The sequence below is a fragment of the Poecilia reticulata genome, chromosome 21 (assembly GCF_904066995.2).
Source record: "Poecilia reticulata chromosome 21, P_reticulata-male-v2, whole genome shotgun sequence".
Classification (NCBI taxonomy): Eukaryota; Metazoa; Chordata; class Actinopteri; order Cyprinodontiformes; family Poeciliidae; genus Poecilia; species Poecilia reticulata.
The window spans coordinates 1,412,434-1,427,846 of record NC_088850.1 but is presented as its reverse complement, the minus strand read 5'-3'; the positions used below and the strand labels follow the sequence as shown (position 1 = coordinate 1,427,846).

At 44.2% G+C, this 15,413-nt stretch overlaps 2 protein-coding genes across 3 annotated transcripts in view; both read right to left on the bottom strand.

The window, feature by feature from the left end:
- Positions 1–206: 206 nt before the first annotated feature.
- LOC145549833 (uncharacterized) lies at positions 207–1,077 on the bottom strand. Its single transcript, XM_081602790.1, has 2 exons — positions 564–1,077; positions 207–484 (listed from the first exon to the last, which is right to left on the bottom strand). Exons 1-2 carry the CDS (start codon positions 673–675, stop codon positions 207–209), a joined length of 390 nt encoding a protein of 129 aa, XP_081458916.1. The 5' UTR covers positions 676–1,077.
- Positions 1,078–2,042: 965 nt separating this feature from the next.
- The window catches only part of LOC103457178 (kinesin-like protein KIF26A), a 45,570-nt gene continuing 32,199 nt past the window's right edge, over positions 2,043–15,413 (bottom strand). The window contains exons 11-14 of one of the 2 annotated variants that reach the window (XM_081602722.1): positions 6,537–9,513; positions 5,065–5,249; positions 4,842–4,962; positions 2,043–3,981 (exon numbers count right to left, since the gene is read on the bottom strand). In XM_081602722.1, coding sequence (XP_081458848.1) covers positions 3,794–3,981; positions 4,842–4,962; positions 5,065–5,249; positions 6,537–9,513 — 3,471 coding nt within the window. In that variant the 3' untranslated portion in view covers positions 2,043–3,793. Of the gene's footprint in view, positions 3,982–4,841; positions 5,250–6,536; positions 9,514–15,413 lie in introns of both variants that reach the window. The other variant, XM_081602723.1, reaches the window with a different exon arrangement.

The following is a 15,413-nucleotide window of genomic DNA, read 5'->3' as shown; positions in this document are numbered from 1 at the left end:
CGACTGTCACTCTAACCCAGGGGTGTCAAACTCCAGTCCTCGAGGGCCGGTGTCCTGCAACTTTTAGAAGTGCCTCTGCTGCACCACACCTGAATAGAATAATTAGGTCATTAGCAAGGCTCTGGAGAACTGAGGAGGTAATTAAGCCATTTGATTCAGGTGTTTTGTACCTGTGGCACATCTAAAAACTGCAGGACAGCGGCCCTTCAGGACTGGAGTTTGACACCCCTGCTTAACCAATGGAGCTGCAAGGCGGGACTAAGGGCAGTTTTTTCCCCCGGGTTACACTGGACTTTAGTTGGTCCTGTGAACCCTAATCTAGGTATCGCAGTGACTCCCTGCCCACCTGTTGCCGGGTTGTATCCGTTGCCGATGTTGGTGATCACTCTCTTGAACTCCAGAGTTTCATCAGTTGGACTCGGGCCCTTGACGGTCCAGTCATTGGTGTCGAAGAGAGCGGCGGAGAACGCCACCCTGGATTTGGCTGCAGGAGGTCAGAAGGTCAGTTAGAGAAACTCAAACAGACAATCAGCTAAAGTCTGAGGAAGAACATCAGAACCGACTCAGGACGTCGTTGTCGGCCTCCAGCTTCTGGACCCGCTCAGGCAGACCGCCCTGCTGAGCGCTGACCAGACCGCACACCAGCACCGCCACCAGGAACAAACTGGACTTCATCTTCACTGAGGACTGAGAGACCTGGACCGACTGCAGGACAGGAGACTCTGTGCCGAAGCTCTGGAGCGCTCCGGGTTTTATCCGAGTCCGGATCCGAGCTTTGGACCTCTGGGAGCAAAGGTCCGGGTTGAACGAGTCCAACGTGTTGCAATTTATTGATCCTTATCGGCAACGGATAATCAATACTGGTTAATGTTTTATTGATGGGAAAATCAGATTGTTCAGCAAAATGTGTTCCTTTCATAAACTCAGTGCAGGTAAACAGATTAAACAACCTGGCAGGTAAATACTGAAAGATTTCAAACGTTAAACTAAATGAAAAAGTGTTTAAATCAAATCAAAACCTTTCCGTTTTTTCTAATCAATCTAAAACTGCTGCTCATTTCTCCGCCTGTCCTCTTGTTTCTGAGCTGGACGCACAGATCAGATCACTGTTGACCTCTCAGATCTTATGCATCGGGTCCGTCCCTCACGCTCGGCCCTGACCGGGTCCAAGGTTTCCTCTGGACCAACCTCACCGGGATGTTCCTGTCTGGACCGGCGGCCGTTAGATTATTTCAGGAATAAAGTGATTTTAGTTTGTTTGGTTTCGTTTCAGAAACCGAGAACGAAACCAGACAAGAAGGCAGCAGGTGAATTAAATTTATTATTTTCCATATATTTATTATAATTAATATAGAGGAACTGAGGCAGGAAACCTGTGGGATGAAAAGCTAAGAATCGAAACTCAAAACAAATAATTTAATTAAGGATGGATTTATATTACTATATGTGACGTGGAGGTAAAGCCAGCATCCGCCTTGGTGCTGTTGCCATGGAAACCTCCATCTTTATGCTGAACCGTCTGTTTTCACATCTTTTATCTGATGAATCTCCAGAAATCATCTGATTGAATAATAAGAGTCGATTCTGATGAAACTCATCAGATTAAAACTTTGAATATTTTAAATATTTAACATATTTTTTTGTTAAAATATTGGTCTGACATAACAGCATAATTTTAAATGTCACGTTTTCTTTCACTGTAAAATCATCATAATTAATCTATATGATTTGTTTCATTTGGTGATAAAGTTTCTGAAATAAACAGACTTTGCAGTAATATTGTGATTTTTGAACGAGTCATTAGAATAAAGAATGTTTAGAAAACTACAGATTAACTTGTCATGAACTCTTTACCATGTTTGGTTAGCGACCAGCTATTGATGAACATTAAACACCTGGTGGGTAAAAACCAATCAGTTATCATTAGATCTTGATTATTAGCTAACCATTGGGCCATGCGGTGCTGCCCCCATGTGGTGACTTGTGGTAATGAATATGGTTTTTCCAATCAAGAAGTTAGAAACAACAAACATTAAAACAAATTCTCAGAACAAACTCCTACTTTTATTCTCCTGGATGCAAATGGTCGACTCATCTGGAACTTTTCTAATGTTTCAAACACATCATTAGAAATGATTAAAAAACTGTACAGTACAAAAACAAAGAGAAAAACATAAAAAAGGTTTAAAAACAGGCAGAGAAACGTCTTAAAAACACAAGATTATAAAAGAGGAGAAAGAAATTCATGCAGAAACGTGAAAAACAGCCTGAGAAAGTTTGAATGCATAAAGATAAAAATATGAAAAATGAGAATAAAATGTTTTCATCCTGGTTCCTGTTTGTGAAGTTAAACCTAAAAGATGAACGTCTGAGGAGAGGAGAGGAGAGGAGAGGAGAGGAGAGGAGAGGAGAGGAGAGGAGAGGAGAGGAGAGGAGAGGAGAGGAGAGGAGAGGAGCGTCACATCGTCCGTCTGACCACAGCAACAAGACAATATTTACAGCAACCTGCAACATTCAGAGGCAACAGAGCAACCAAACGGATCAATTCTGATTCAGAGAAGCAACTGAAGCTGCAGACCTGTAGGGGGCGCCGTCAGAATGAACAGAAATAATTGAATGGGTCAGGGAAGAAATGAGAGAGTTCATCATTTGATCATCTTCAAAGATCAAATTCAATGTTTTGGCAGGAAAATAAACATTTAAGTCTGAGCTACATATTAATTTTGCTAACTAAATATTTAGCTCTACGTTAAATATTTACTTTGAAAAACATTTAGTTTGAAAATTAAATGTAGGAACTAAATATTTAATATGCAAAATAGCTTGCCAATTAACGGAAGTAGAATGTCAAAATAAAAGCTGGGTTTTGTCGACAAAAACATTTAGTTGGCAAAATAAATTATTTGTTGCTAAATTTTTAGTTTTCAGACAAAGTATTTAGTTCCTAAACTAAGAATTTAAGCTACAAATCAAATAGTTAATTTGATAACTAAATTTTTAGTTCCAACATTTAATTTACAAATTAAATATTTAGTTTGCTAATATTTGGGTCGTATGATAATATTTGGCTCCCAATCAAACATGTAGGTCTAAGCTAAATGTTTAGCTATTCGAAGCTGATACCAAAATAAAAGCTGGGCTTTATGGTCAAAAATGTTTAATTAGCAAAATAAATATTTATTAGTTTCGTTCCTGGTTTTATATTTTATTGTTTGTTCTACATAAATATACATATTTGGTTCACATTTAGTTAGGAGATAAACTAATAAATAAATATTTAGTTTTGAAATCTGACATCAATAAATATGAGATCAATAAAAAGACAATATGACTTTAAATTTGACACCAACATTTGTTTCTCTCTGAACGGCCAGTTAAATCAAACCACTGTTGTTTTTACAGTGTAACTGTCCAGACAGCAGCTCATCTCTCCAGAACCGGACCCGGCCGGCGCCGCGGGTTTCCAGGTCTGCAGCTCTGAGCCGCTCGGTTCTGACAGAACCGCCAAAAACCCAGAATCTGTATAATTTCTGTAAAAATGTTTCAATAAAACAACCAACAGAAACACAATCTGAGGTTGGATCTTATATTTATTCCTAAACTCTTTATCTTAGAAATTCACTGATATTTTCTAAATTATGTTGCATAACGAAGATTTCAGCACCATTAAACCAAAATAAATAAAAAATATGATCAAATCATTAAATAAGGAAGTTCAAATTAATGATAGATGCAGTAGAAAGGCACTTCCAAAGCTCCCATCTTTTTGTGTTTCGCTCCGTTTCCATGGCGCCTACACCCTGTGGCGGCCGTCCTGCGCCGCGGCGGCGCTCGTTGCCGTGGCGACGCTGACGTCGAAGCAGGTCTCCATCATGACGCGGGCCTTGCAGAGGCTGACGCAGGAGTCCAGCTCCGTCGTGGCCTGAGCCAGAGCCTCCAGGTACTCCTGGGACTCCCGGTCCAGGTTCTGGTCGACGCCGACTGCAGAGGAGAAACGGCGACGTTACGGAAACCGGCGGGTTGAAACCCTGAGAGGAGGCGCAGCGCGCCGACGCGCGCCGCTGGAACACGTCTGCTGCTCCGGGATGTTTGTGCAGCGAACAGCAGAAAGTGTGTCATGTAAATATGAGCAGAAGTTTTCTGACGCATCGGAGCAGAACCGAACTCTGGAGGAAAAACCTTTAAAGGCTGAAGCTACAAACGTCTCAACGCGACAGAAAAACTCCAGACTTAAAGAGATCAGAGGGATAAAAAGATTCATTTCAGGTTTCCTGACTGTGGAGAAACTAAACTAAATGTTCCTGGAGCTTTTCTGAAACCATCTGGAGGTGAACTGTTCATTATCCATCTGACTCCCTGGAAAATGATTCAGCTGCTCATTTTAACCGTTTAAACACCAAACATACATTCATATAAGTTCATATAAGTTAATATGCATCAACAGCTGCAGTCTGCCTTATCAATAATAATCAATAAATTTATAAATTCAGATCCTCCTTTCAATTCTTTAATAACTAAAATATGTTTAAACAAAATCAAATCCAACAACTCAGTAAAACCAGAATTAAACTTTTTAAATTTTAACTATCTGCTGCTGCAAATCTGTGAAAACAGAACAAAGTCTGAATCAGGTTATTGATTATTGATTGGAAGGTTTCTGAGGAGTTTCTGACAGAAGTCGACTAACAGATAAAACATTAATAATCTATAAAACCCTGAACTCCGGTCGGCTCATTCATGGCTTTCATTTATTTCAAACTAAAATAGCTTAAATGAATAAACGTGTTAAATATTTTATATAAACCATAAAGAACAAAAGTAAATAAATGAAAGTTTCTCACAGTCTGAGCTCCACCTGCTGGGCTGCAGCATCAGGTGGAGCTTCACCTGCTGCAGCTCCGCCTGCAGCTCCGCATGGCGGCGGCTCAGCTGCTGCAGCCGCTGCTGCCGCTGGAGCAGAACCTGAGGAGGAGACAGAACCCGGTCAGAACCAGAACCAGAGGGGAGACATTCAGAGCCGTCATCATCATCATCATCATGGTCTGAAATAAACCAGAGCCTGACCTCTGACCCCGCCTCCATCCTCTGCAGCCGCTCCACGTCGTCGATCTCGTACACCTTGATCTCAAACGGCTCCTTCAGGGCGCCGCCCAGCGCCGGCAGCTCCACCCACTGACCTCCGACCTTCCTGCCCAGGGCGGAGGCGTCCGGCAGCGGGGCGGGGATCAGCCGCCGCCGCAGGAAACCGCCTGCAGGACGGACAGGTGAGGGGCGGAGTCAGAGCCGACCAACAGGAAGTGACTCATGATGACATCATTTTGGTTCAAAATTCATTTGAGTATTTTATTAATTAGGTTTATAATAAAATTTAACACTGTAAAGTTTTGCTACGGTTTAATGTGACGGATTATGAGGAAATACGATATATGAATATATGCTTATTAATCAATAATCATATAATAATTAAAATGTCTGATGATTAAAATGTTTTGAAGGTTAATTTTGTTCAGATAATTCATAATGTTTTTCATTTATGAGTGATTTACAACCAGCAGCTGTCGCTTCGTTACTATGAACAGGATCAATTAGTGAAGCAAACGCCGACAATAATCAAACTGTGAGAGGGTGTGTGTGTGTGTGTGTGTCTGTGTGTGTGTGTGTGTGTGTGTGTGTGTGTGTGAGGTGATAATTGGAGCAGGACGTGTTCGCTGGGAATCCCTCATGAAACTTTCATGAAGGATTCTCGCCGCTGCATGAATCTCAATCGCCGCAGGAAGCTAGAAAAGGATCTGCGGCTCAGAGATCAGACAGGCAGCAGCACAATGTTAACCCGACCGCCTCTCTCATCCCGTCATCACGCTCAGACACCCGGAGGAATCCATAAATATGTTAATGTGTCCATCTTTCCCCAGGAGGAGATGAGTTTATGGCTCCGTTAGCTTCTGACCCTGACTGGCCATCAGAACCCATTTTAATAATAATCGGCTCTTATTGAAACGTGGAACAGCTCCAGAATTCACTTTGACATTTTTCCTTTGTAGAAGAAAAAAATTTAACTTTAGATTTAGGAAACGTCACTGAAGACTCAGACATTTCAGTCGTTATCTACTGATGTTTTGCAGTTTTCCAGATTTCAGATGTTTAAAAGACTTTCAGAAAAATTAATCACTCATATTTCTTATAAAATTTTTCACTCTTAATATCCAGACATTATAGTTAAAATGATGAGGATCAGAAAGTGTGAACATGTAAAGGATGAAGGAGGAAACATTTACATTCACTGTAATAAATTAAACTGGTAGAAAAGACAAAATTACTAAAACATCATGGAAATTTTTCCAAAACAAGAAGAAGAACCACCTCACTCTTCCAATAGATCATTTTTTTGCTGGCTCATAATAGATTTTCCTGTAAATGGCTCCACCTGGTGGTTAGCAGATGTACTGCAAAGCCAGGAGTGAACCCACTGAGGCGGCGGTGAGTCGATCAGTCCGTCAGACTGATCACTAGAAGGTACATATTAAATTTCTGCTCACCGTTTCCTCTCTTCTTGGGCGACTTGGACACCCTGCCTCGGTTGGACGCTCCGCTCTCGCTCATGGAGTCGTGGGCTGACGAAGTGCTGCCGGTCGTCTCGCTGTCTCGGATCATGCTCTCGTAGCCGCTGCTGCCCCCGCTGTGGTAAAACAAGGCGGTGCGGCCCATGGCGGGGGGCAGCTCCCCGCTGAGGATGCTGCTGTTGTCGCTGCCGTGTCCGCTGCTGTAGCGCTGCGGCCGGCGGGGGGCTGTGATCTTGCTGTAGGGGGAGGGCAGCAGCGTGCCGACGCCACTAGCCCCGTTGTCGGTACCGTCTCTTTCTCCAGCCCCTCTGCTGAGCTGCTTCTGACCAGCGGCGAGCTCGCTGACCCGGCTGTTGGCTGCCCTGCTGAATACCTGCTTGGTGCCCATGATGGTGCCTCTTCCCGTCTTAACTCCGGTTCCGGCTCTGGCAGGAGGCTTGCCGGTTGGGGCTAGGCTGGCATTGGGCCCAGGAGGGGAACTCAGCCTTTTAGAGCTGCTGGTTGACGACGGTCGAACCTTCAGTCCAGCAGAACCAGCAGCACGGGAGTTATCATTGCCTCGTACCTGCGATAGTTTACTGGCTGTTGAAAGGAAAGTAGAAGAGGCTTGGGAGGAACAGGGGATGTTTAAAGGCGGAAGGCCAAGTCTTGGTACAGATCTGCTGGATTTGCAGCTACTCCCTGCAGCAGCGCCATCAGCATCCCTGAACGCCTCCGGTTTCAGCAGAGCTGAGGTTGGACTGTCTCCCCTCTCCAGAGATCTCAAGCTACCATAGAACCTGTGAGAATCTGCTTTGGCCCCTCGTGTCTTCAGACTGGAAGATGTTCTGGCAGAACCATGGTCGATTTTCAGACTAGACGTCTTGTGACTGAATGAATCCGCTCGGTGCCTGAAGGTGAACTCCTCCTCTGAGGTTAAGCTTTTAGGGAAAGCAAACCTTCCACTGTCACTGCTCGGTTTTAAGGCACTTGGAAACCTTGTCTTCTGTTCTTGGCTGGACTGTCTGATAAGTGGCGTAGGAGGAGAGATGTTTCCAGAGCCAGACTTGGAGATCATGCTACTTTTCTGCCCATTTGACTTCTTCCCCAGTGATGAAAACCTTAATGTTCCCGTCACACCGGCAGCTTCTTGACCCCATTTCGTTTCAGAGTTCTGTGAAGTGGAAACAGTACCCAGAGTTGTTGCACCTCGTGTGAGCCGTGGCAGCTTGATGAGAGTATCTCCTCTTCTGCTGATGGGCTTCTCGCAGCCATCAACGACTCTCTGAGCTGTGGAAGACATTTGTGTCTTCGGAGATCGAGGAACACTGTTGCTGTTTCCTCCAGACCTCTTGGGGGAGATGCTGGCTGTGCTACTTCTCATTGGCTTGCCTGCAGAGAGAAACTCGACCTCTCTTGGATCAACGAAGGTGCTTCCCTGAAACAACAGGTTCTCTTGTGTGCTGTTGCCTACGGCTGCAGAAGAGGTAGGCTTAGTTTTCCTGGGAAGACTGGAGTGGTGGGTGTGGTGGGGAGAAGACGTTGGAGTGCTTAAGGCTCTCACCTTAGAGGATCCTTTAAGTGTGGCTTTGGTGGGATCAGGAAAAGCGGAGGCCTTGGTAAATGATGGTTTGTTGGGTGTGGCGGGATCACTGTCCAGCTCTGAGAAACAAATGCCACTGTCATTCAGCGAACTTTTCAAGCCATGCTGCAGAAATGGCTGTCGGTGGTATATACTTGGTGAGGTCAGGATGGACGCGCTCTCTGCTGCTGTCCTCTCATCTCTCAGGAAAAACCTGTTTGCTGAAGTACTGTCTTCACTTTCAGCGGGTTTTAGTCCAGCAGATGAATGGCAGCCTGATCCTGTAACTCCATGCTGAGCTGTGTAAGCGTCATACTCATCATTGATGCTGCTGATGATGCTGACTGGACGGGAACCTGCAGCAAAGGCCTGCAGCGAACACTCTGGGTTGAAGCTGAGGAGGTTGGCGGGGCGGCCGTTGTCCGGGACGAGGCCGATAGGAAGCTCCTCTATGACGGTGAACACCAGCTCATCCTCCCCGTTCAGCTCCACAGGCTGCTGGAGCGTGATGGTGGTCCTGAGGAAGTCTCTGTCCAGGCATCTTCCTAACAAAGCCGCTCGAAGGCCGCTGACTTCCCTGGGGTAACCTGTGGAGTGGTAGGACCTTTCCCTGTCTGGTAACTCCAAAGGTTGGCTTTGTCTTGGTGCTTGGTAGCTCATACCCACTGGGGGAGTCCTGCTGAGAGCTTCCCCTGAGTCAGATGCTGCTATGGGCCTCTGGGGTAACGACTGAGGAGGTGATGGTCTGGTTGCAGCTCCTCTAACCTTCTCTCTTACCACCGGCTCTGGATCTGATGAAAAAGGCTCGCTGGACTGCACCGAACATGGCTGAATGAGGGAACCGGAGAGTTTCTCTCCATCCGCACTGGTCCGTTTGGAGGATTCCACTGGACTTCCAGTCAAAGGGAGACTGGAGTCTGGTCCGGTTAAGTTTAGAGAGGAGTTCTCATCAGATTCTGGTCCAGCTTGATTCTTCATTGGTTGTGTTGCTCTGCTCTCTGTGCTTAACGCGTTTGGAGCTTCACTGCCATCGATGCAATCAAGCCTCTCCTGCAGCTCTGTGAATGTGTTGCACTTAAAGTGATCTCCGTCTGAACGGGGAGAGTCTTTGGTTCGCTTCTTGTTCAGGGAGGGAATGATGGGCACAAAGGAAGGTGGGCCCTCATTGTCACTCAGCTCTCGGTCAGATATCGCCGTTCCACCGGGTCCAACGTAAATAACGGTGTCGCAGGACTGTTCACTGCTGGAGGAATAGTCAGGATCGCTGGAGAGCAGCAGCGGTAGGTCAGGATCTAGAGCCACGATCCGGGGGTAGAAAGGCTGAACATGAGGAGGCCGATGGGATGGACCTTCCTCACAGGAGCTGTCGCCTCCAGAAGAGCTGGAGGCATACTGGAGACAACAAGACAGTTAGCACAAGAATGACAGATTCAGGCAGAGAAAGGCCGTAGCCGCTCACACTCCCACAGCCCAGCTAAGCTAGCTTTAGCTTAATCACACTTTGGTTACCTAGAAACAACTTGTTGAGTAACATGTGCAGCAGCAGTTTCATGTTGCCCAACATACTGGGGCGTACTTTAGTCCCTGGAGATCGGTGTGTACTCGACTCAAAACTATGTCAGAAAGTTTTACAGCCGCAGACCTGAACTCAGTAAAGGTCTGACAGGAAATAGCTGGACAGGAAACAACGTTCACATCCAACTTGCAATGCTGAAAGTAGAGGTGTGCTGATCGATCGGCCACCGATCATAATCGGCCGATTTCCGTGAAAAGTGTAAGATCGGTGATCGCCGATCACGGTTTCTTGTTGCCGATCACACAAACCGATCACCTGCATCTCATTTCTCAGCCTGCCTGTGCAGCTGGTCTCCTCTTTCCTTCACACTGCGCAAATGCGCAACAACAAATCCTAAGCGATGTGGAACTATAACGCACTGAGTGAATGGGGAAGTTTGCGTGTTGCGGCGGAAAATTGAAGCACGTCAAAATGCATCAACACAATGAAGCTAATACAACATAAAAACAATGCCATACTTGACGGAGTTTGGCTACATCGAGGCTCACTGCAGTAAAAAAGACATATGGAGGATCAGATAGCAGGTAAAGCAGCGCACAGCTACAAACACTCACCTGGATTAGCATGACGGTCAAAAAGCTAAACAAATAACCCGCAAAATTATTTAAGTATTCGAGATGCGATGTAAGACGCTGGTTCTGCTCTTGCTGTTGAACCACTGCTACGCGCTACAGGTAGCAGCGTCACAGACTTAGCGCCGCTTCTGCTCCACCTGGTAGTGACTCTCACACCGAACCTCTGCTCGAAGCTGCAGCATCTAACCTAAAAAAATACATTTTACATATGTATTAAAACTTTCGCTGTCCTAACATGAGACAGATAATCTCTAAAAAAATAATCGATCTCCTCCCTGTTCTGCATAATTACTCCGCTCAGTCAGAAACAGCCAATCAGAACTAGCAGTCAGGGGCACAAAAAGTGGGTATGCACTGTATGCAACGCATAACGACCCTGAACTAGAGGTAATGGCGGAATTAATAATAAAATAAAGACTTTGTGGTATTCTCATTTAGTGACGTAATTATATTAGTGGTGCTACCACCCCCACGCCACTAGAGGCAGTAGCAGGCCCGAAAAGGTGCAACTTAGGATCAGATTTAAAAGTATACAGAAAGCTATGGAATTTGTTAAAAACTGTGAGCTGCGCTCAAGTAAATAAAAGAGAGAAGTTCAAATACATGCTGAGAGTGAAACCCTTCTTAAAGACGAAGCTATATCCCAGATTTCGAAAGGAAATAAAAACGGGAGACCGCAGGTAATATAGGAAATAGCGCCCCCTTCAATTCCGGAGTGCAATGGTCCCATTTCCAAATAAGATGTGAGACTGACAGTGGTCTGTTTCCGACCCTTTCTGTTTACAGCAGGGAAGTCATTCTCAAACAACAAGGTAATGGTGGGTAACTATGGCAACCAGTGACAATTTAAAAGCCCGCCTACTCTTTCTGCAGTCAAGGCATCTGCCGTGTCAATAAAAAAATCCGTCAGACTGTGATGTCACAGTGTGACATCACAGTGTGACATTCCAAAGGCAGAATTCTGACATCACCAGCGATTATATAAGCTCCTCACATCCATCTACCTTCATTGCAACCTGTTAGCAGCCGTTGTCGATAGTGTCTCGTGAGAAGTTACTTAGCAGTACGTAGTAGGATTTTCAACTTTGAAATCTACTGAGTTTCTAGAGAAGTGATCCATCTTAGAACCACAAGTAAAAGTTAAAATGGAGTCCAACCAGAGTAGAATTGAAGAAGTGGCATCCGACAACATCGTCGAGAGAAAAGTACAGCCACCCAAGCCACGCAAGCGCAAGAAGAAGATGTCCTTTGCAGCCTGGTGGGCGCTGCATGGATCTGAGGAGCCTAAGATGTCAACTGAAAACATGGAACAGCAGGACTCTTCATTGGTGATTGACAATGGATCGAGCGCCAACGCACCGCAAAAAGTAGATCAAAAGGGGGACGGACAGGAACCTCAGAGTGAATCCAACGAGAACCAGAAGCAGAAGGATTCGCTGGCCTGTGTAGAAGAGTACATCGCTGGAGAGCAGGAGAAAGTCGACACAGAAGAGAAAGAACAGCCTGCCAAGTCTGAGGAACAGCCACCAAAGCAGAGGGAAGAACGTGATGAGTTAGCATCCATGGAAAAGGAAAGTTCTAAGAACACTGTGATTTCTGCACCAGAGCCGGTGAACGAAAAGAAATCCGTCACAGAAAAACCGAAGAAAGTCAACCAGTCAAAAACTAGGCGCATCAAAAAAACCCCACTGTTGTGGAAAACTTTCCCAGAGACTGATGCTTGCATAGATTTAACATTTTTCACTCAAAACAGTGAAATCGATGATGGTCCTCTGCCGAAAAACCAAAATTATCAGGGAGCTTTTTCCAGCAGCGGAAAAAAATCGTTGTGGAAAATGCTCCCAAAGTCTGAACCCTGCATAGATGTGAGTTTTTTTGCTGAGAACACTGAAACCAAAATGTTTCAATGCCTGCCGAAGAACATGATGAGGTAGCTTCCTTGGAAAAGGACAGTCATTCTAAGAACACTGCAACACAGCTGGTCACCAAATCCATCTTGAAACCGCAGAAGACACCGGATGAAAAAGGGGAGAAACATCCATCTCTGGGAAAACCAATGGACGACATTCAAACTGGACACTTAACGGAGGTTCCTGTTAATCAAACGGAAGAAAATGTGCCAGGAGAGGGTTTAATTGAAATTCAGGATTTGCTCCACTCAACAGAAAAGAAAAGCCAAGTAAAATGTATGTGTGAAGCTAAATGTAAGGAGTGTGAATTGGAACATATAAAAGTACAAAAATACTTAATGCAACAGCTAGATGACATGTTCAATGTAAATCATCAACTAAACGCTGAACTTAAACAGCTACAAGATTTGACGAGAAAATTACTGTCAGAGAGAAGACAGAGGAAGAAGACTATGGTTTCTGTTCACACTCAGAGCGAATCGCAAGGCACCTCACCCGTTTATCAGTGTTTGTCAGTCCAAACGGAGATGGATGCCACTGAAAGCAGATGTCACTTGAAACAAATCCGTCAATCAACATCAACGCAAACGGAGATGGATCTGCTGGAGAACCGATGTCACTTGGAATCAGTTTATAAAACAATCTCAACCCAAACTGAGCTGTTTTTATTGCTCAGAAAACAATCCACTGAAACCAAAATGAATGGACATCAACATCGGCAGAACAAAGTATTTAAAAGATCTACAGATGAGAACAGCAGAGAGTCAAAAACGAGAGATGCATCTGAGCTGAAAGCTGTCAGTGATGAAAACGTTTCGGGAGACATTGAAAAAGAGGTTTCAGTACCGGAAATGGTTGGAGACCAGAGAGAGAGCATCGAAAACGAGATTCACACAACTGAAACAGCCATCGGTGAAGTACCGCAGGTAGAAACGGTCTCCATGGAACATCAAAATGGAGACCACCAGGTGAAGAAGAAGCGTTCAAAAAAATCTAAACGCAAGATCAGGAGAAAGGCAGCAGTAAGAGATGCAACTGAACTGGAGAGCCTCTGTATGGAAAACGTTTCTAGTGACAGAATTGAAAAAGAGGTTTCAGTACCGGAAATGGTTGGAGACCAGAGAGAGAGCATAGAAAACGAGATTCACACGACTGAAACAACCATCGGTGAAGTACTGCAGGTAGAAACCGTCTCCATGGCACATCAAAATGGAGACCACCAGGTGGATAAGAAGCGTTCAAAGAAATCAAAACGTAAGATCAGGAGAAAGGCAGCAGTAAGAGATGCAACTGAACTGAAAGCTGCCAATGATGAAAACATTTCTACTGACAGCATTGAAAAAGAGGTTTCAGTACCGGAATTCGATGGAGACCAGAGAGAGGTAATAAAAAACGAGATTCACACGACTGAAAAAGCCATCGGTGACGTACTGCAGGTAGTAAAAGAAGAAACGGTCTCCATGGCACAACAAAATGGAGACCACCAGGTGGAGAAGAAGCGTTCAAAAAAATCTAAACGCAAGATCAGGAGAAAGGCAGCAGTAAAAGATGCATCGGAACTGGAGAGCCTCTGTATGGAAAACGTTTCTAGTGACAATATTGAAAAAGAGGTTTCAGTACCGGAAATGGTTGGAGACCAGAGAGAGAGCATCGAAAACGAGATTCACACGACAGAAACAGCCATCGGTGAAGTACTGCAGGTAGAAACCGTCTCCATGGAACATCAAAATGGAGACCAACAGGTGAAGAAGAAGCGTTCAAAGAAATCAAAACCTAAGATGAAGAGAAAGGAAGCAACAAGAGATGCAACTGAACTGGACAGCCTCTGTATGGAAAACGTTTCTGGAACAAACACAGAGCAAGAAGTTTCTACAACAGAAACAACTGGGGATCAAACAGTCTTGCTTAAAACTGAGATTCATACAATAGAAACAGAAATCTCCAAAGAACAGCAGGTCCCCGAAGAAAGAACTGAACTGGAAGCTGCTGTAAACCGGATTGAGACAGAACAACACTTAGTCGATATCACTAAGACAACAAGTCCTGATCCTGAAAAACTACCTGACATCCCCCAGAATGCTCCTGAACCAGCTGAGACAACAGTTGGGACAGTGTCAGAAGACGTAGCATGTAAAGTTGAGGCAGTTTCCACAGAGGAGGAGTGTGGTCCAATGGAAGATCAGACAACATCGCTTCCACAACCAAAGGTCACATTAAACATAGATGAAGTCCAAACACCACCTCAAGAATTAGAGCCGCAAGCAGCTGGTGAGTCAGCTGAGAACAATATTTCTGAAGGAGAGAAACCCAAGAAGAAGAAATCGCTGTGGAAGCGAATCAAAAAGGCTCTGACTCCACCTCCTCTACGCCAGATCAAATGCAGATGCAAAGTCCATCCAGACATCAACTGATGTCTGAAGAAGATTTAAAAGGGGGCGGGGCCACGTGTGTTTTGGTGATTAGCAGTAATTGGTAAAAAGCTACTGTGATTTTGAATTGGACATTTTAATATTGAAAAGACAGGACTGCACGGTGGGACATGTCTCGCCGTGCAGGTGTGGGTTCACTCCGGGGGCTCCGGCTTCCCCCACGTTCAACCACATCAGTAGTCATCAGAAAAACCAAATTTATTAATTAGAGGGAGATTTAGAGAGAAAATGTAAACAACGTGGAACAATGAGAGAATTTTAGAGTCTAAACCGATACAAACTGGGAAAAATGTAGAAAACTATTTATCTTTCTGGACAATCAATCAATCAAATTTTATTTGTATAGCACATTTCAGCAGAAAGGCATTTCAAAGTGTTTTACATCATTAAAAATAAAAACACAGTCATGTGGCATTGAATAAACAACCCAGAAAAACATATATATGTATATGGTTTTAGAAAAAGTTGTGTACTTTCAGCTGACAGTTTTTAGATGACAATGACTTTCTGGAGGTTTTCCAGTCACTGGCGCTGTTCTTAAATGGTTTAGGTCTTACCTAGAGGACAGGTAAGACCTATATATATATATATATATATATATATATATATATATATATATATATATATATATATATATATATATTTCTACTTCCCTCTCTATAAATATATATAAATCTATATATAGATATGTATGTATATCTATATATAGATGTCAATTTATTAACATACATCTCTCCATCTATCTCTCTCTCTATATATATATATATATAAATCAATATATAGATATGTATGTGTATCTATA

Excerpts from the sequence above, each read along its gene's own strand:
- LOC145549833 (XM_081602790.1), bottom strand. The coding sequence starts at position 675 with ATGAAGTCCAGTTTGTTCCTGGTGGCGGTGCTGGTGTGCGGTCTGGTC. Across the intron at positions 485-563 it reads GGCCGACAACGACGTCCTGA|CCAAATCCAGGGTGGCGTTC; the intron begins GTCGGTTCTGAT and ends GACCTCCTGCAG.